This window comes from Spermophilus citellus (genome assembly GCF_964194105.1).
Source record: "Spermophilus citellus genome assembly, chromosome: 3".
Lineage (NCBI taxonomy): Eukaryota > Metazoa > Chordata > Mammalia > Rodentia > Sciuridae > Spermophilus > Spermophilus citellus.
The window spans coordinates 148,244,161-148,266,031 of record NC_138184.1 but is presented as its reverse complement, the minus strand read 5'-3'; the positions used below and the strand labels follow the sequence as shown (position 1 = coordinate 148,266,031).

The following is a 21,871-nucleotide window of genomic DNA, read 5'->3' as shown; positions in this document are numbered from 1 at the left end:
CTTTTCTCCTTCCAGAACTCATCTGCAATGGGAAAGGGTAAAAGTCCAGGGCCTAGTGTTTCAGTATTTGCCTCCTTCCCTCAGGACCCACTGTGGGTGGGAAGGGGTAAATGTTTGCATTTGGTGGAGATGCTGGGGATGAACCCAGGAAGGGATGAAAGTTTGCTTTTTTCCTCAGGGCCCATTGTTAATGTTTGGCTAATTTCCCTCCCTCCTCCTGAGCCACACTGTCCTTCCATTTTTTCTTGGGAAGCTATTTTTTTTTTAAGAATTTTAATATTTATTTTTTAGTTTTTCGGCGGACACAACATCTTTGTTTGTATGTGGTGCTGAGGATTGAACCCGGGCAGCACACATGCCAGGCGAGTGCGCTACCTCTTGAGCCGCATCCCCAGCCCCCACTGGGAAGTTATTTTGTAGGAGTATTATTTTCCATAACCCTTGACTCCCCATTTCAAACTCAGAAAAGAGTCAAATCTGCTCACAGGAAAGAATCACCATTTCCTTATATATTTAGTGCAGGATTCTTTTCATGGTTTTAGGAAATCTGAGATATTTCAGGCCTGAGCATTATGCTCTGCCTCAGAAATAAGAATGGAACTAGAAACTCCAATTCTACTTCCTTATACCTATTCAGGTTAACTCTTTTTCTCAGAGAGTACACAGTTAAACTTGGGAATGACTATTTCTCTTGTTTGCATATTACTAGTCTTGTCTTTTTAAAAATATCTTTCTTTTTTTTTATAAAGATTTTTTTAAAGATGGACACAATAGACTAAAAAGATGGCAGCGGGAAGTGAGTAAGCCGCTCCGTGCTCCGAGCTGCCGCGTCTGAAAAGATGAGGTAAAGATCATTAAAGGAGATCTGTCGACAAAAACCCAGCACCGTGTCAAGAAAGGGGCTTAGGTGGAGTGAATCCGCCACGAATCCAGCCAAGGTGGAGGGAGTCCATCACGACTTCAGCGCGAGCAGTAAGGCTGCAGCCCCAGCTGCACGGCTCTATCTGCCGCAGTCTGGCTGGGCACAATTCAGGAGCCACTTGTCAAAAGAAACAAACTTTATTTTTAGAACTACAAACGCCAAACAAAACAGCTCCTCAGGAAAAACCCCTCAGAGCCCAACTGCCACCACCGGCTTCCCACAAGCCTCTCACCCCCACACAAACCTCACCACCTCCCACAATCCTCCTGTTCTTGAGGCCGATTGGCTGGGTTGCGTGGGCGGAGCCAAAGAAGTCCCCCAATGAGCAGCTCCGTGGAGGAGCCAATCAGCTAGATGTTGCTGGGGCCGCTGTGAGCCAATCATCAGCTGGCAGTCTGAAGGGCAGGGAAACAGCCCAATGAACATCACCGCAGAGGAGCCAATCAGCTAGATGTTGCTGGGGCCGCTGTGAGCCAATCATCAGCTGGCAGCTGGTTGCTGGCAGCTGGAAGTTTGCTGGGGCCCCTTTGGCTGTGGCTCTCAACATCTCCCCCTCTCTGTTTAAACAACAAGCATGTGGCTTGGGGACCGTGTCTGCCTTAGGTTGTCCAATACTACATATGGTCCTTACCCGTCTTCGGATGAGCTGACCTCAGGGCGTCAGCCTCCTGTCTTAGGTTGGTACCATTGTAATTGGATCTTACCCGTCATTGACTACCGGTCCAGTATACAGCCACACCTGTGGAGAGGTCTTTGTCATGACAAGCAGAAGGGAGGAAGATACACCACGCCAATTGACGGCTCTTGTTGGAAAAATTGTACAACCGATGACATCATCAGTATAAATACTCCAACACTACCACAAGTCGCTGCACCAACAGATAGTTCACAATGCATACAAGTGAGTTCACAATGCATACAAGTGACACATAGTTTAGGCAAGTTCTGCAAGCAGTTCAGTGATGGCTATTGCAGAAACTGTAGATTAGTTTTATCTTTGTCTTCACCGGCACTGGGATGAAGATAGGAATTCTGGCAATAATGGCTAAAGAAAAAATTATGTAACATTCCAGAAGGCACTAAAAGAAAACAATTTTCTTAACAATTTACATTATCTTGAAGAGAAAAGAAAACAATTTTCTTAACGATTTACATTATCTTGAAGAGAATAGAAAAAATTTTCTTAACAATTTACATTATCTTGAAGAGAATTATTAAATATAATGAAAAGGAAAGGTGAAAGTAAACAGATCTGTTAACCTTCTTTTTTGTTTACATATTAAAACAATTCTTAACAGTTATTTACCCAATTTAAATTAAACCATTTAAATCACGTGAATAAAAAAAAATATTTGGATCCATTTTTTCATGAGCGCTCATCATATATGATATATGGACATACGTACATTCAAACATATAACACAAAACACAAGTGTGCACACATAATATAATACATACAACACATAACATAATAGTAAAGGCCTTATAACTTTTTAAAGGTGAAATCTCCATTGCAATGTTTAAAAACTCTATAGTCAAAAAAAAAATAGAACTGATCAGCAAAACATTAACTTAGGTCTGTATGAGCTCAAAAACCAAAATAGAACTTCATGATATGGGAAAAGGCAATAATAAAATAGATATTGAAAAAAGCATCCTGGTTCTCTTGCAGATGTAAGGATAGCTAAATTGGAGTTTTGGATATCAGCTGTTATGGATTTGAGCCAAATCATCTTCTTTTTGGTCTGTAGAAATCGCTTTAGTTAATCTCTCTGGAATCCAAATCGGCTGCTGTTTTCCCTGTGGAAATACACAAATAGGCCCCCGACTCCAGACAATCACTGGGTCAGGACTTTAGTTAATCTCTCCGGAATCCAAATCGGCTGCTGTTCTTCCTTTGGAAACACACAAACAGACCCCCGACTCCAGACAATTACTGTGTCAGGACCTTTCCATTGTCCTGTTAGAATATCTTTCCAAAGTACCTTGGGCTTATGTACATTTTTTGGACACATATGCCTTTCTGCAGCACTAAGTCCTGATGAATCCAAATTTAAAAAGTTTAGAGTAAAAAGGGTTATTTTAAGTTTATCCCTGGGGAATATATACCCCTTCCCAATTCCGTCTTTTTGCTTTAATAAGTACATTTTAATAGTTTGATGAGCTCTTTCAACTATGCCTTGTCCCTGTGGATTGTATGGGATTCCTGTTATATGAGTAATGCCAAATGATGAGCAAAATTGTTTAAAAGAGCTAGAAGTATAACCAGGGGCATTATCTGTTTTTAACTGTTTTGGAATGCCCACAGTGGCAAAATTTTGTAAGCAATGAGCTATAACATCTTTAGTTTTTTCTCCGGCATGAAGGGAGCCCATCAAAAATCCAGAAGAAGTATCAACTGTAACATGCAAATATTTTAATTTTTCAAATTCTGGCAAATGTGTGACGTCCATCTGCCAAATATGGTTAGGTATCAATCCTCTAGGATTGACTCCAAGATTAACTTGGGGTAAAAAGGTCACACAATTTTGACATTGTTTTATTATTTGTCTAGCTTGTTCCTTAGTTATTTTAAAACGCTTTTGTAAAGTATTAGCATTGACATGGAACCTTTTATGAAAATTTATAGCTTCTTCTAGTGTAGAGAAAATATGTATGTCATGTGTAGTTTTATCTGCTAAATCATTGCCCAAACTAAGGGCTCCAGGCAATCCCGTATGTGCCCTGATATGTCCTATAAAGAATGGATCTTTTCTGTCCCAGATTAAACTTTGTATAGTGGAAAACAAAGAGAAAACATTAGAAGAAGGGGAAATCCTACCAGCATCTTCAAGGGATATTATAGCATTAACTATATACTGACTATCAGAAAATAAATTAAATACAGAATCTTTAAACATCACAAAAGCTTGTAATACTGCATTAAGCTCTACCTTTTGAGCTGATTGTTTGGGTACTAAAAATGTAAAAGTTTGATCAGGTGTAACTATTGCTGCTGTACCATTATTTGACCCATCAGTGAATATATTTGGAGCATTCATGATAGGTGTTTTTCTTGTCATTTTTGGAAAAATTACAGGATGCAATGACCAAAAAGACAATAAAGGATTAGATGGTAAGTGGTTATCAAATGAAACATTAGATTTGCACATGATTATTGCCCAAGTATTTAACTCATTAGCTAATTCATCAATTTGATTCATAGTATATGGAGTAATAATTTTATTGGGAGAAATTCCAAATACTCCCTTTGCTGTTTTTATTCCTTTGAGTATTAATTGTCCTACAGCCTCAGGATACCTAGTAAGAATAGTGTTAGGAGAATAAGATAAATGTATCCATAATAATGGACCTTCTTGCCAAAATACTCCTGTAGGAATATTTTTTGTTGGTAGTACAATAAATAATAAAGGCAAACTTATATCAATTCTATCCAAATGCATATTTTCCATATATGTTTCAATGATTTTTAATGCCTTTCTTGCTTCAGGCGTTAACATTTGGGGTGAATTTGGATCTGATGGACCTTTTAAGATATCAAATAAAGGTCCTAATTCTCCTGTTGGAATACCTAGATAAGGCCTTATCCAATTTATGTCTCCTAATAACTTTTGAAAGTCATTAAGTGATTTGAGTTGATCTACTCGTATTTGAATTTTTGGTGGACGGACCATGGTTGAGGATAATAGAACTCCTAAATAATTAATTGGAAAATTTAATTGTACTTTATCTATTGCTATCTCTAGATTATAATTTTTTAATAAATTTGTAAGTGTGGCATAACATTCTAGCAATGTGTTTTTAGCTTTGTGTGCTAATAATACATCATCCATATAGTGAAATATTTGTAGTTCAGGATTTTGATTTCTAAGTGGCTGGATTACTTTGTTAACATAAATTTGACACATAGTTGGGCTGTTAGCCATCCCTTGAGGGAGTACTTTCCATTCATATCTCTGATCAGGACCTTCATGATTTAGTGCAGGGATAGTAAATGCAAAACGTGGACTATCCTCAGGATGAATTGGAATTGAAAAAAAAAAACAATCTTTAATATCTATAACTAAAACATACCAAGTTTTTGGCAAAGCAGACAATTGAGGAATCCCCGATTGAGCAGGTCCCATAATGACCATTTCATTATTAATGGCTCTTAAATCTTGCAATAATCTCCATTTACCAGATTTCTTTTTGATGACAAAAATGGGAGTATTATGGGGAGATACAGAAGGTTGTATATGTCCTTCCGCTAATTGTTGTTTGACCAGATCATGGGCTACTTGTATCTTTTCTTTAGTCAAGGGCCACTGAGGAACCCATACTGGTCTTTCTGATTTCCATGTGATTTTTATTGTCTCAGTGGCCCTTTGTGAAAATCCAACCCATGTCTGTCTGTTCCTTGATCTATTTGTATTGGTACTGCTATACCTTGTTCTTGTTTTTCTAATCTTTTTCCTTTCCTAAAACCTTGTCTAGCCATAATAGTGGGTGCATTTTGATTGGTGTTATTTGTTAATGTCAAACCTAATTGATCTAAGACATCTCGTCCCCATAAATTTACGGGAAGATGATCCAATACATATGGTTGTATAGTTCCTTCACATCCTTCAGGATCCTTCCAATCTAATACCATTGCGCTTCTATCAGGATTAGTTGCCACTCCTAGGCCTCGAAGCGTTTGAGTGGCTTGTTGTAATGGCCAATGTTTTGGCCATTCTTGACGAGAGATGATGCTAAGGTCTGCACCTGTATCCAGTAGCCCATTAAATTCATGTCCTTGAATATTTAGTTTTAGCATGGGGCGAGAATCTAAATTTAAAGAAAGCATAGCCCAATCTACACCTGTGGAGCCTAATCCCTTGGAACCTCTTTCTACAGCATGACTGGAAAATTTATCATGTAGGCTTGGTATTATTAGTAACTGTGCTATTCTATCTCCTGGTGAAATTACTGATATACCCTTTGGAGAACTGGCTATAATTTTTATTTCACCTTCATAATCGGGATCAATTACCCCAGGACTTATCAAAAGTCCTTTTAGAGTAGAAGAGCTGCGTCCCAATAATAAGCCTACTGTTCCTTTGGGAAGAGGTCCTTTTACCCCTGTGGGAATGATTTGAACTCCCATCTCTGGAGTTAGTACTGATCTGGCGGAGGCGCAGATGTCCAACCCTGCGCTCCCTCTGGTTTGTCTGATGAGGGATCTGATGGACAGTGTGTCCTGGGCACTACCCTGATGGGGTTGCTGGGTTCCTCCAGTGCTCCATATATTTGTGGTTTGGGGCCCCGGAGCATTGGGGCCCCCTGTCCATTTTTTGGCAACGGAGCCCGATGCCTTTGTCCACGATATTGTGGATAAACACCTTGTCCTTGTTCGTTTTTTAATGGAGTACCCTCTATGGTGGTTTTAGAACGGTATTCATTAGCCCAATGTAATGGAGTACCCTCTATGGTGGTTTGAGAACGGCATTCATTAGCCCAATGTCTCCCTCTACGGCATCGTGGGCAAATACCCGGTATTCTACTCCTTTGATACCTAGTTTTGTTAAACCCTCCTCCTATGGGACAATTCCTTTTAAAATGTCCTGTTTGTTGACAATTGTAACATGTTCTTGGCCTGGTATATAAAGCCTGTTTTACTGCAGCTGCCAAAATTTGCCCTTGTTCATTAATGTCTCTGGCATCTAAAGCCTGTTTTACTGCAGCTGCCATGACTTGCTCTTGTTCATTAATGTCTCTACATAATTTAATATATGTGTTTAAATCTTCCTGTTTCCATGGTCTAATGATATCTCTGCACCAACGATTCGCTTGGTCATAAGCCAGTTGTTTTATTAATGGCATTGCTTGTTCTGTATTCCCAAAAATTCTGATAGCTGTTTGAATAAGCCTATCTACAAATTCAGCGTAAGGTTCATTAGCTCCTTGTATTATCTTAGATAATTGACCTTGTAAACCTCCATGTCCTTGTTAAGTCTTCCATGCCTTAACTGCATCTACAGCAATTTGTGAGTATACGCCAGGATCATATGCAATTTGTTGCTGCGGATCCTCATAAGGTCCCTTTCCTAACAACATATCTAGATTTCTCTGAGAATAACCAGCTGCTGCATTTCGCCTAGCCGTCTCCTTGCAAAATTCCTCATTGGCAACCTTCCATAACAGGTATTGTCCTCCATTTAGCACAGCTTTACACATATTAGCCCAATCTGCTGGCGTCATGTTCAAGTTGTTAATGGATTCGACCAAGCTTACAGTGAAGGGTGCTTGAGGACCATAGGTTGTTACAGCCTTTTTTAGCTCCTTCACTGTTTTGAAATTTAAACCCTGGTAAATTCGCTGCCCTCCTACCTCAAATACAGGGCATACTTGAGATCCTGTCTCAGGATCCCAACTATCAACTGCGGGGGTTGGGAGTCTCCTAGCATATGGAGGTGGTGCTGTTGATTGGACACTTATGTCCTCTGGTGATAGAATGCTGTTAGTAGCAGTCTCCTGTAGAGGTGGTGCTGATGGTTGGACACTTACACTCTCTGATAGAAAGGTGTTATTAGCAGTCTCCTGTTGTAACTTTTCCCCTGATGGCTTTTTTTGCTCTAAACTTCCTTCCTCTGTCTCACTAGCTCGAAAGACCTTCTCTTTTACTTGAATCTTTTCCTCTTTCTGACTAATTTGAGAGACCTTCTCTTTTACTTGAATCAATATGTCTTCTCCTTCCTCTACCTTTGTCTGAATTGAAGGCTTTGGACTAAGCAAACCAGATACCAACGCCCACAATGTCAATGTGCCAACTGGCAGAGTCCCTGGGTTGTTCTTTTCTATTCTTTTTAAATCTTCACCATGATGGTTCCATTGTGATATATCTAACAACTCCTCCTTAAAAAGCCATGGGCTACATTGTTGTATTGTATCAACGTATGCCCTGACTGTTCTTGATTTTACTGCGATGCCTCCTTCCTCTAAAAATTTACTTAACAGTCTTTCGGTTTGTTTTTTACTAATTGCTGATCCCGTATTTCTACTATAATACAACCCAACAAGATGACGCCAAACAAAACTGAGACAGAATGAAATAAGAATGGAACCACACAAAATCATTATGACAGCCTTTCTATCCTCCTGACATGTGCATTTGTCCTTTCTCCCTATCTGTTCCTCAGACGCAAATAGTTTTTCCTCAGACGCAAATAGTTTTTCCTCAGATGTGAGCGGTTTCTCCAGGGACAGGCAAGTTAAAACAAAAATGAAGCAAAACAAAAGAGGAATCTTAGAATGGCTACCCATCCTCTCGCCCTGCCCTCAGGGGCGAGCAGTTTACTTACCCTCAGTTGCTCCCCGTGGGAGCCACCAAATGCCGCAGTCTGGCTGGGCACAATTCAGGAGCCACTTGGCAAAAGAAACAAACTTTATTTTTAGAACTACAAACGCCAAACAAAACAGCTCCTCAGGGAAAACCCCTCAGAGCCCAACTGCCACCACCGGCTTTCCACAAGCCTCTCACCCCCACACAAACCTCACCACCTCCCACAATCCTCCTGTTCTTGAGGCCGATTGGCTGGGTTGCGTGGGCGGAGCCAAAGAAGTCCCCCAATGAGCAGCTCCGTGGAGGAGCCAATCAGCTAGATGTTGCTGGGGCCGCTGTGAGCCAATCATCAGCTGGCAGTCTGAAGGGCAGGGAAACAGCCCAATGAACATCACCGCAGAGGAGCCAATCAGCTAGATGTTGCTGGGGCCGCTGTGAGCCAATCATAAGCTGGCAGCTGGTTGCCGGCAGCTGGAAGTTTGCTGGGGCTCCTTTGGCTGTGGCTCTCAACACTATCGGCCCCATCTCCTTCTCCTCTCCGCCTCTCCGCTTTGCTTCTCCCCAGCTGTCTCTCCTCCCAAGCTCAGTCTCTAAATCTAGATCTCAATTTCTTTCCCCCACCCCGCCCGCTCTCCCGCGTGTCCGGTACCCGGCCCTCGTGGCCCCGAGGTGCCGCCTCCCCTCCCCCAACATGCACCCCCTCCCCGGGGGTCCCAAAGGCCGCCGCCGCCGCTGCCGCCGCCTCCCGCGGAGCACCATAGAGCAGACTCTTCACCTCGCGAGTGAGCTGCCGAGTTAAATGAAACAGCGGATAAGATGAGTGACAATTTAAAATCCAAGTGATCTGAGAACACGCACTGAGCCCTGATCGGCTGAATTCAAACTCTCGGTCACCTGCTTCCCGCAGACAAACAGCTATGACTCAGCATTAATCCATCGGGCTGAAATAACTGGTCAGCCCTTCTCATCCTACGAAGGTAAATGCCTACCGAGCCTTCATAAGTAGTGGCCACAGGTTTGAAACTGGGCTTGGGAGAGACAGTAAGGACCAACCCGTTGCATTGGTCGCCCGGCAAAGGGAAACGAACTGTCGCCATTTGCAAGAGACACCACGATGGCAGAGAACTGACGTCATCAGACTGCTGCGGAGGAGATAACTTCATTGAAACCTGCAGCTACAGGTGTGTGATCCCCTAGCCTTCCCTCTCCACACATCGGGAAAACCTAAAGGGCCCCTCCCAGCTCTTCCGTAAGGGCCCCTCCCAGCTCTCCCGTGAGTGATACAGCCAGCCCGAGGGAATCAGAGGTGGTGCGGGACCCGCGGCGCGGAACTACCGCTCCCACCAGGGCTGACTGCTGAGGTCTCTTGCACCAGCTACGGGGAAGTGGATACCGGAGGGCAAGTAAAATCCGCTGAGGATTCTCAGCCCCAAGCTCTACAAAAGTAGGGTTTGAGGGAATGGCAAACGGGAAGAGTGTGCCCAGTCGTTCATGAAAACAGGGCTCCCAGGAGCAGCAGACCTGGCATGTAGCCAGTATTGTGGTGAGAGGGGCCTGGCTAGAGAAAAAGTGGGAAGTGACTAGACACAAGAGGAGGCCCTACACACTCAGGACTGGAGACTCGCCCAGTCTGGGAGGAGCTGCTGCACAGTGATTGGTTCCCGCGTATTGACAGGAAAAACTTGACCTGGTGGGCACAGCGCCACCTACTGGAAGAGAAGTTAATCAAACTCTAAGACGGCATTTATTAGGTTTTTTTTTTTCTTTTCTCTTTTTTTTGATTTGGGTTTTTCTTTCATTTTCATTTTTCTTTCTTGTTTTATTAATTTTTTTTTACAAAATATTTTTTAAATTTTTTTTCTACTAATTTTAATTTTAATTTTTTTAATTATTATTATTATTTTTTTTTAAATTTTTTTTCTTTTTTTAGTTCCTATTTTTTTCTTCTTTAGTCTTTTCATTTTTCTTATCCCCCTTTCCTTGAATTCTACCTGCCTACTCTCATTCTCTTTAGTGACTTCTTCCCTTCCCTTCAAATACCTTTCCTCCCAAGCATCAAATTAATTTATAGGAGTAAACAGTAACGCAGCAGTCAAACAGAACAAGAAGTAACATGAGCAGCTTCAAAAAACAAGGAAGAAAAGGAGTACAAACAATGCAGGACAGCCTAAATATTCAGGATGACCTAGAGTCATCAGAAAAATGGTCATATAAAGAACTCAAGGAACACCTTAGACAGATGGAATGGAACCTTAAAGAGGATACAAGACAGCAAATTCAAGCAGCAAAAGAACACATTGAGAATGAATTTCATAAACAGATAAAAGAAGAAGTTAAGCATCTTTATCAGGAGATAGAGACTATAAAAAGTAATCAAACAATAATTCTAGAAATGAAGGAAATGATAAACCAAATTAAAAACTCAATTGAGAGTATCACTAACAGAGTGGAGCAAGTAGAAGCCAGAACGTCAGATAATGAAGACAAAATATATCATCTTGAAAAGAGTCTAGCCAACTCAGAAAGGCTGGTAAAAAATCATGAGAAAAACATCCAAGAGTTATGGGATAACATAAAAAAACCAAACTTACGAGTCATCGGGATAGAAGAAGGTACAGAGATTCAAACCAAGGGAATGAATAACCTGCTGAATGAAATAATTACAGAAAACTTTCCAGAAATAAAAAAGGAAACAGATATACAAATTGAAGATGCATATAGGACACCGAGCACACAAAATCACGCCAAGACACATTTTTATGAAGATATCCAATATACAGAACAAAGAGAAAATATTAAAAGCTACAAGAGAAAGGAGACAGATTACATTCAGTGGTAAACCAATAAGGTTAACAACGGATTTTTCATCACAGACACTGAAAGCAAGAAGGTCATGGAACAATGTATTTCAAACACTGAAAGACAATGGATGCCAACCAAGAATTCTGTATCCAGCAAAATTAAGCTTCAGGTATGACAACGAAATAAAAATCTTTCATGATAAACAAAAGTTAAAAGAATTTGCAGCCAGAAAACCAGCATTGCAAAGCATTTTGAGCAAAACACTACACGAGGAAGAAATGAAAAACAATAACCAAAACCATCAGTGGGAAGTGCCTCAGTAAAGACAGAGGGCGAGGGGAAAGACAATCATGGAGAAACAAACTAAAATTTTTTTTTAAAAAAAGGATAAACAATCAAACATGGATGGAAGTTCAAACCATATATCAATAGTAACTCTGAATGTTAATGGCTTAAACTCTCCAAAAAAGCGACATAGGCTGGTATCATGGATTAAAAAAACAAATCCAACAATATGCTGCCTCCAGGAGACACATCTGATTGGAAAAGACATACACAGGCTGAAGGTGAAAGGATGGGAAAAAATATACCACGCACACGGTCCTCGTAAGCAAGCAGGGGTGGCCATCCTCATATCGAATAAAATCGACTTCAAGACTAAGTTAATCAAAAGGGATAATGAAGGTCATTATATACTGTTAAAAGGAACCATTCACCAACAAGACATAACAATTATCAATATTTACGCACCAAATAATGGTGCTGCGACATTCATAAAACAAATTCTCCTCAAGTTCAAGAATCAAATAGACCACAACACAATAATTATGGGAGACTTCAACACACCTCTCTCACCATTGGACAGATCCTCCAAACAAAAGTTGAATAAAGAAACTATAGAACTCAATACCACAATCGATAACCTAGACTTAACTGACTTATATAGAATATATCAACCATCATCAAATGAATATACTTTTTTCTCAGCAGCACATGGATCCTTCTCAAAAATAGACCATATATTATGCCATAGGGCAACCCTCAGTAAATATAAAGGGGTGGAGATAATACCATGCATTTTATCTGATCATAATGGAATGAAACTGGAAATCAATGATAAAAGAAGGAAGGAAAAATCCTACATCACATGGAAAATGAACAATGTATTACTGAATGATCAATGGGTTACAGAAGACATAAAGGAGGAAATCAAAAAATTCTTAGAGATAAACGAAAATACAGACACAACATATCGGAATCTATGGGACACAATGAAAGCAGTTTTAAGAGGAAAATTCATCGCCTGGTGGTCATTCCTCAAAAAAAGAAAAAACCAACAAATAAATGAGCTCACACTCCAACTCAAAGCCCTAGAAAAGGAAGAGCAAAACAACAGCAAATGTAGCAGAAGGCAAGAAATAATTAAAATCAGAGCGGAAATCAATGAAATTGAAACAAAAGAAAGTATTGAAAAAATCAACAAAACTAAAAGTTGGTTCTTCGAAAAAATAAATAAGATCGACAGACCTTTAGCCATGCTAACGAAGAGAAGAAGAGAGAGAACTCAAATTACTAACATACGGGATGAAAAAGGCAATATCACAACAGATGCTACAGAAATACAGAAGACAATTAGAAATTATTTTGAAAACCTATATTCCAACAAAATAGAAGATAGTGAAGACATCGATAAATTTCTTAAGGCATATGATTTGCCCAGACTGAGTCAGGAGGATACACACAATTTGAACAGACCAATATCAATGGATGAAATTGAAGAAGCCATCAAAAGACTACCAACCAAGAAAAGCCCAGGACCGGATGGGTATACAGCGGAGTTTTACAAAACCTTTAGAGAAGAATTAATACCAATACTTTTCAAGTTATTTCAGGAAATAGAAAAAGAGGGAGCTCTTCCAAATTCATTCTATGAGGCCAACATCACCCTGATTCCGAAACCAGACAAAGACACCTCAAAGAAAGAAAACTACAGACCAATATCTCTAATGAACCTAGATGCAAAAATCCTCAATAAAATTCTGGTGAATCGAATACAAAAACACATCAAAAAAATTGTGCACCATGATCAAGTAGGATTCATCCCTGGGATGCAAGGATGGTTCAACATACGGAAATCAATAAATGTTATTCACCACATCAATAGACTTAAAGATAAGAACCATATGATCATCTCGATAGACGCAGAGAAAGCATTCGACAAAGTACAGCATCCCTTTATGTTCAAAACATTAGAAAAACTAGGGATAACAGGAACTTACCTTGACATTGTAAAAGCTATCTATGCTAAGCCTCAGGCTAGCATCATTCTGAATGGACAAAAGTTGAAGGCATTCCCTCTAAAATCCGGAACAAGACAGGGATGCCCTCTATCTCCACTTCTATTCAATATAGTTCTCGAAACACTGGCCAGAGCAATTAGACAGACGAAAGAAATTAAAGGCATAAAAATTGGAAAAGTAGAACTTAAATTATCACTATTTGCAGATGACATGATTCTATACCTAGAAGACCCAAAAGGGTCTACAAAGAAACTACTAGAACTAATAAATGAATTCAGCAAAGTGGCAGGATATAAAATCAACACGCATAAATCAAAGGCATTTCTGTATATCAGCAACAAAACTTCTGAAATGGAAATGAGGAAAAACACTCCATTCACAATATCCTCAAAAAAAATAAAATACTTGGGAATCAACCTAACAAAAGAGGTGAAAGATTTATACAATGAAAACTACAGAACCCTAAAGAGAGAAGTAGAAGAAGATCTTAGAAGATGGAAAAATATACCCTGTTCATGGATAGGCAGAACTAACATCATCAAAATGGCGATATTACCAAAAGTTCTCTATAGGTTTAATGCAATGCCAATCAAAATCCCAACGGCATTTCTTGTAGAAATAGATAAAGCAATCATGAAATTCATATGGAAAAATAAAAGACCCAGAATAGCAAAAGCAATTCTAAGCAGGAAGTGTGAATCAGGCGGTATAGCGATACCAGATTTCAAACTATATTACAGAGCAATAGTGACAAAAATAGCATGGTACTGGTACCAAAACAGGCGGGTGGACCAATGGTATAGAATAGAGGACACAGAGACTAATCCACAAAGTTACAACTATCTTATATTTGATAAAGGGGCTAAAAGCATGCAATGGAGGAAGGATAGCATCTTCATCAAATGGTGTTGGGAAAACTGGAAATCCATATGCAACAAAATGAAACTGAATCCCTTTCTCTCGCCATGCACAAAAGTTAACTCAAAATGGATCAAGGAGCTTGATATGAAATCAGAGACGGTGCGTCTGATAGAAGAAAAAGTTGGCTCCGATCTACATATTGTGGGGTCGGGCTCCAAATTCCTTAATAGGACACCCATAGCACAAGAGTTAACAACTAGAATCAACAAATGGGACTTAATTAAACTTAAAAGTTTTTTCTCAGCAAAAGAAACAATAAGAGAGGTAAACAGGGAGCCTACATCCTGGGAACAAATTTTTACTCCTCACACTTCAGATAGAGCCCTAATATCCAGAGTATACAAAGAACTCAAAAAATTAGACAATAAGATAACAAATAACCCAATCAACAAATGGGCCAAGGACCTGAACAGACACTTCTCAGAGGAGGATATACAATCAATCAACAAGTACATGAAAAAATGCTCTCCATCTCTAGCAGTCAGAGAAATGCAAATCAAAACCACCCTAAGATACCATCTCACTCCAGTAAGATTGGCAGCCACTATGAAGTCAAACAACAACAAGTGCTGGCGAGGATGTGGAGAAAAGGGTACACTTGTACATTGCTGGTGGGACTGCAAATTGGTGCGGCCAATTTGGAAAGCAGTTTGGAGATTCCTGGGAATGCTGGGAATGGAACCACCATTTGACCCTGGTATTGCCCTTCTCGGACTATTCCCTGAAGATCTTAAAAGAGCATGCTACAGGGATACTGCCACATCGATGTTCATAGCAGCACAATTCACAATAGCTAGACTGTGGAACCAACCCAGATGCCCTTCAATAGATGAATGGATAAAAAAAAATGTGGCATCTATACACAATGGAGTACTATGCAGCAATAAAAAATGACAAAATCATGGAATTTGCAGGGAAATGGATGGCACTAGAGCAGATTATGCTTAGTGAAGCTAGTCAATCCCTAAGAAACAAATACCAAATGTCTTCTTTGATATAATGAGAGCAACTATGAACAGAGCAGGGAGGAAGAGCAGGAAGAAAAGATTAACATTAAACAGAGACATGAGATGGGAGGGAAAGGGAGAGAAAAGGGAAATTGCATGGAAATGAAGGGAGACCCTCATTGCTATACAAAATTACATATAAGAGGTTGTGAGGGGAATGGAAAAATAAACAAGGAGAGAAATGAATTACAGTAGATGGGGTAGAGAGAGAAGTTGGGAGGAGAGGGGAGGGGGGATAGTAGGGGATAGGAAAGGTAGCAGAATACAACAATTACTAATAGGGCATTATGTAAAATTGTGGATGTGTAACCGACGTGATTCTGCAATCTGCTTTTGGGGTAAAATTGGGGGTTCATAACCCACTTCAATCTAATATATGAAATATGATATGTCAAGAGCTTTGTAATGTTGTGAACAACCAATAAAAAAAAAATAAAAAATAAAAAAAAGATGGACACAATATCTTTATTTATTTTATTTTGTTTTTTTTATGTGGTGCTGAGGATCAAACCCAGTGCCTCACCCATGCTAGGCAAACACTCTACCACTGAGCCACAACCCTAACCCCCAGCCTTATATTTTAGGAAGAGATTACCTTCTCCTGTATTATGTTGCTTAGGAAGCTGGCAATTTCCTAGCAGGAGTCTGGTCCTAGTTGGCTGTGGGTTTTCTCTTTGTTTCCAGAAAGCAATACTTTCAACTCTTATTAAATTCATTTGAGCAGCTAATTACATTTTTTAAAAATTCTAGGTCTTTCTTTGACAGATGAGTGGGAGGAGTTTGGCAATACATCTCCCTATTAAGAAAATAGTTTCTAAGTTGGAAAGTGCTATAAAAGATAGAGCAATTATTATTATTTTTTTTAAATCTCTTTAGACTTCTAAATTGGTTTACTCTTTATCTACTAAGATGTATGTGACAGGAAGTCTTGAAAGTAGCTTTAACTGAACCCTTAAAATTGAGGGAAACTCTGTCAGAGAGTTAAATAACACTTACTAAATAGATATAGTGACCAGAAATTCGTGTACTGTGGTCCAGAGATAGATTCATTCACTCACCATGTATTTATCAAGTGCTCTTGCCAGTGTCTGGAAACAGTGGATAGGAAGGCGTTTATGATCTAACATAGAAAATTGGTTTAATATACATAAATATGAGGTAATCAAATACAGAACCACCTCCCATCTTAACACTTCATGACTTCTCAAATTAAGTTCTTTAATTTGTTCTTTAAGGCCCTCCAAGCTCCTGTTTCTCCTACCTTTTTAGTTTTCTCATATAACTCTATAGCAGCATTATCCAACAGAAATATAAAACAAGCTGGATATACTAGCGCAGGCCTGTAATCCTAGGATCTTGGAAGGCTGGGCAGGATGATCACAAGCCTGGGCAATTTAGTGAGCCCTTGTTTCAAAATAAAATAAAAAAGTCTTCGTAATGGAGCATGCCCTGTAATCCCAATGGTTCAGGAGGTTGAGGCAGGAGGATCAACTAGTTCAAAGTCAGTTTAGGCAATTTATCAAAGCACTTAGCAACCCTGTCTCTAAAATACGGGGGGGGGGGGAGTGGGGATAGGAGGGTGCGGTGCTGAGGATGTGGCTCAGTGGCTAAACACCCTGGGTTCAATTCCCAGTACCAAAAAATAAAAAAGTCTGGGAGTGTACTTTGATGGTACTTGCCTACCATGTTCAAGGTTCTGGGTTCAATCCTCATTACCCACCTCCTTTTATATATATATGTATATATATCAATCCACAAATCTGATTTTATTTTTGCTTACTATATTTTAAAAAATAAAAAAAATTATGTAAACTAATTTTTAAATTTTTATTCTGGAAATTGAATCCAAGGGAGCTTAACCACTGAGCCTTATATATCCCCAGCCCTTTTTATTTTTTAATTTGAGACAGGGTCTTGCTAAGTTACTTAGGGCCTTGCTAAATTGCTGAGGCTGGCCTTGAACTTGGGATCCTCCTGTCTTAGCTTCTTGAGTCACTGGAATTATAGGCCTGTGCCATTGCACTTGGCAGATAAATTACTTTTAACAATGTATTTTATTTAACTAATACATAAAAATTGTATCACTTAACATATATATATACAATATTTTAAAACCCTAAGAAAGTCTGACTGGGCACAAAATAACCGAGCCATCACAAAAGCCTTGTAGATTCAAACAGCAATTCTTCATTCCCGAACTCTCACCAGCACTCTACATGCATGTTCTGAGGAAAATACACACCTCCACTGGGCTCTGCATCCCAAAATACTCTCTGAATCCCACGAGAACTCAACGGGAACTCAAGGAGCGGGCGCCTGAGGCAGCAGGATACACGCCATATTCCCAGCAGGATCCACCTTAAACCTGGAACCACCCTAAACCCAGATCCACCCTAATCCCTGAGCAAGGTCACCTTACATGCAATGTCACTGCAAATGACCTGGGTCCAAGGCAAGCCCATTTCCACAATGGAAAGTCCTCCCTCTAAGCAACATTGGGTAGGCTGACAAGAAAATTGCCATGCGTCATTCCTACTTGGCTATGGCTCTCAGCACTTTTTCATACTAAATCTTCAATATTTGGTGTGTATGTTGAGTTTACAGCACAATTCAAGTCACATTAGCTACACTGAAGTTCTCAAGAGTCACATGTGGTTAGTGCTACTGCCCCATTCAGATGCAAGTATTTTTTCTCTACATGTAGCAGATACCACATTCTACTGAGGCTGTTTGTATATTATCTCCATATCCTCTACCATACAGGTTTATCTCATGATTTACCTACTTTAGTGTCTTTAATGTGATAAAATGATAATAATCACACCTCCTGAGGACTTGTCCAAGCTCTGTGAACCAGTGGTGTTTACTGCTGAACTACATCCCCAAGCCTTTTTTTTTTTTTTAAATTTTGAGACAGGATCTTGTTAAGTTTTTTTTTTTAGAGAGAGTGAGAGAGGAGAGAGAGAGAATTTTCAATATTTAGTTTTTAGTTCTCGGGGGACACAACATCTTTGTTGGTATGTGGTGCTGAGGATTGAACCCGGGCCGCACGCATGCCAGGGGAGCGTGCTACCGCTTGAGCCACATCCCCAGCCCAGGATCTTGTTAAGTTGCCTAGGCTGTCCTTGAACTTGTGATCCTCCTGGCTTAGCCTGTTTTTCTTTAATATTTATTTTTTAGTTTTAGGTGGACACAATATCTTTATTTTATTTTTCTGTGGTGCTGAGGATCGAACCCAGTGCTTCATGCATGCTAGGCGAACACCCTACCACTGAGCCACAACCTCGGCCCAGCCTTTATTTATTTATTTATTTTTTAATTTTTTTTTTTGTGTTAGCACAACACATTTTTTACTAACCAAAGGGATGATCTTAGTTAAACCAACACTTTGAAATAGTTGCATGTAACATGTTTGTGATAGATAATTAAACACAGTAATGAAAAAAAAAGGCAGTCTGGAGATTGGCTCATTGAACTGAGCTTCTTCATTCTTTCAGCTAATTCCTGTCCAAAGTGATGATGGAATTTTTATTCTACTTTCTCATAGACTCGAGTACAGGTAACATTATTCATGACACACTCCACCACTAACTTCCCATCTTTCAATTTTCTTGTTATTGTGCTTTCCTTCCCATCCCATTCCTGATGCTGAACCAATGCATCGTCAACAAAGCTGCAGACCATCTGAGTTTTTCTGCCATCAGCTGTAGTTTCTTCAAACTTCTCTCCCAGGGTACAAGAAAACTGTGTTGTTTTCAAAGTGCTTTCAGTTTTTATGTTGAGCTTCTGGCTGTCAAGGGTGATGATACAATCTGGTTTGGCCATTGCACCCATTTTCCTCATAGTCAGTCCCACTCCTAGTTCTTTCATGTAGTCATCAAAGCCTTTGCTGTCCACCAGGTGCCATCTTCCTTCCAGCTGCTAAACAGTGGCCATGGTGGGCGCGGGCGGGCTGGTGTACCCGGCGAGGGGAGCTGCTAGGAGGCGGATAGCGTGCTCTATTTATTTATTTTTAAACTGGGTGGAATATGAACCATTTTTAAAAGTATTTATTTATTTTTATATGGTACTATGGATAGAACCCAGTGCCTTACACATGCTGGGGAAGTACTCTGCCACTGAGTGATAGCTCTAGCTTTGCCTCAACCTCTTGAGTCCCTGGAATTATAGGTGTGTACCACCACACCCAGCTGCTCTTTTATTTTTAAATTGGCAAACATGTGGAAAATGTATAAACAATAAATATACTATAGTCTAACAAATTATACAGTTTACAACTGTGTAACTACCATCTATACCAAGAAATAGAGAGTTGTAGACTATCTGCCGGCCTCTTCCCAATCTCAACTCGCTCCCCTTAGGGCTTCCAGAGGTAGTCATTACTTTCCCTTTTATGGTAACCAATTCCTTGCTTTTTTTCATATATATATTTTAACACATAAGTATGCATTCTTTTTTTTCTTTTTTGAAAATTATAAAATGGAATTACACAGTATATATTATCTGGTATATAATTTTTTAACATTATGTTTTCAGAATTCATCTATATGTAGTTTGTTCCTTTTCCTAAATTGCTCTATTAATTTGCTCTTCCTGTAGCAAAGTATGAGAATTCCCAATGTTTTCTGCTCCTGGTCAACATTTGCAATTGTTAGCCATTTTTATTTTGGCCATTCTGGTGGGTGATGTAGCATTCTCTCATTATGGTTTAAATTTTCCTGTTTTTAGATGAAGTTGACTTTGTTTTGTGTGTGTTTACTGATTATTTGGATTTATTCCTTAGTGAAGAGTCTGTTGAAATATTTTTATTATAATTGCATTTCTTTATATATTCTGAATAAAAGTTCTTTCTTGATTATACATATTGTAAACTTATTCAACTCTGAGGCTTGGCTTTTTACTCTTTTAATGGTGTAATTTAATTTGATGAAAGCAAGTCTTTTATTTTATTTCATTTTAGTTGTCAATGGACCTTTACTTTATTTATTGATAGTAAATTGTGGTGCTGAGAATCAAACCCGGTACTTCACACATACTAGGCAAGTGCTCTGCCATTGAGCCACCACCCCAGCTCTGAAAGCAAGTCTTAGTGTAAGCAAATTTATTCATTTTTTTCTATCACAGTGCTTTTTGAATTAGCTTAAAAAAACTGTCCCCTACTTTTGAAGTTATAGATACATGCTTCCATGTTATCTTTAAAAACAATAAAAACAATTAAAACTTTATTGTTTTTGCCTTCTAAATTTATGTCTATTATCTACCTGGAATTGATTTTTGTGTATAATATGGAGTCCAATTTCATTTCCTTCCCATGTAGAACTATTTTTCTCAGAACAATTAGTTATTGAAAACTGTCCTTTAGGTATTGCTCTCCATTGCCACCAAGACAACATAAATCAATTCCTATTTATGGGTGAGACTTTCATGGCTCTTTATTCTGTCCCATTGGTATGTTCTGTTCCACTGATATATATATATATATTTCAATGTAGTATATCTCAATATATCAAGCCTATGGAGTTGCTGGGATTACAGCTGAGTGCCCTAGTGCCCAGACTCTGACAGGAAATTTTAAATTACTTTGTCAAGTTTTTCTGTCTCATACACAGACAAATCTATTGATACAACCTGGACTAGCCCTGAATATATAGATACAACTGGAGAGACTTTGACATCTTTAAGTATTGAATTTTCCAACCTATGAACATGGTACAGCTCTGATTTATTTAGGTCTTCTTCAGTACCTTTCACTGTTTTCTTCATACAGATTTTGTATCTTATTCAAACGTTCTTGATATTTGTTGGAGTTACTCTAAATGATATTATTTTTTCCCTGGCATACAGAAATAATATTGATTTTTAAAAGTCTGATTTTGTGTGGTATTCAACTAAGGCCGTGTTCTTGCTAGGCTAAAGCTTTACCACTGACCCCAAGACCCCAATTTAAAAAATCTATTAATTTTGTTAAACTCTTATTAATCATAATAAAATTTTGTTTTGGGGGGTTGGGGTGGGTGGAAGAATTCAATCCAGGGTGTTTTTTATCACCGAGCTACACCTCCAGTTCTTTTTATTTTTTGAGACAGGGCCTCGCTAAGTTGCTGATGCTGCTCTGGAATTTAACAATCCTCCTGCTTCAGCCTCCTGAGTCGCTGGGATTACAGGTTTGTAATCTGTAATTAATTGTACTAATTTATCTGATATTCTTTTTGGCTTGTCATATACATAATTCTATCCGTCAAAAGAGTAATTTTGTTTCCTCCTATTTGATCTTTAGTTCTCTTATTTTTCTTGCGAGGCTAAAGACCTTCGGTAGCGATAATGGGCACACTGGCACACTTAAAACACTAGTAAGCCTCAAGTCAACAGCTTCGCGAGGGAGGGTTGGTGGGCTAACGGAAGGTCTGGAAACGGCGGCGCCCTCCTTTCTGCGCCTGCAGCGGGTTGGGGCGCCCGTAAGCCTCTCGCAAGCTCCTTTTCCAATCCCAAGAAGCCGGCCGCACCTCTCTGGTTGCAGCGCAACCGCGTCACCCTGACCCGGAGCAGCGGCAGGGCTGCTAGGAGCACGTGCCATAGTCCCTAGGGCAGGGACTACGTTCCCCATAATGCCGCGCGT

General features: G+C 39.5%; 2 protein-coding genes across 3 annotated transcripts in view; one reads left to right on the top strand and one right to left on the bottom strand.

The window, feature by feature from the left end:
• LOC308643867 (protein FAM221A) overlaps window positions 1-21,871 on the top strand; it is a 330,925-nt gene that overhangs the window by 246,019 nt on the left and 63,035 nt on the right. The window lies entirely within an intron of this gene.
• Window positions 18,666-19,182, bottom strand: LOC308643831 (fatty acid-binding protein 5-like). The gene has a single exon (XM_081284126.1). It carries the CDS (start codon window positions 19,123-19,125, stop codon window positions 18,784-18,786), a length of 342 nt encoding a protein of 113 aa, XP_081140252.1. The 5' UTR covers window positions 19,126-19,182; the 3' UTR covers window positions 18,666-18,783.

Bases quoted from the DNA above. Each gene is read 5' to 3' on its own strand.
- LOC308643831 (XM_081284126.1), bottom strand. From the start codon at position 19,125: ATGAAAGAACTAGGAGTGGGACTGACTATGAGGAAAATGGGTGCAATG.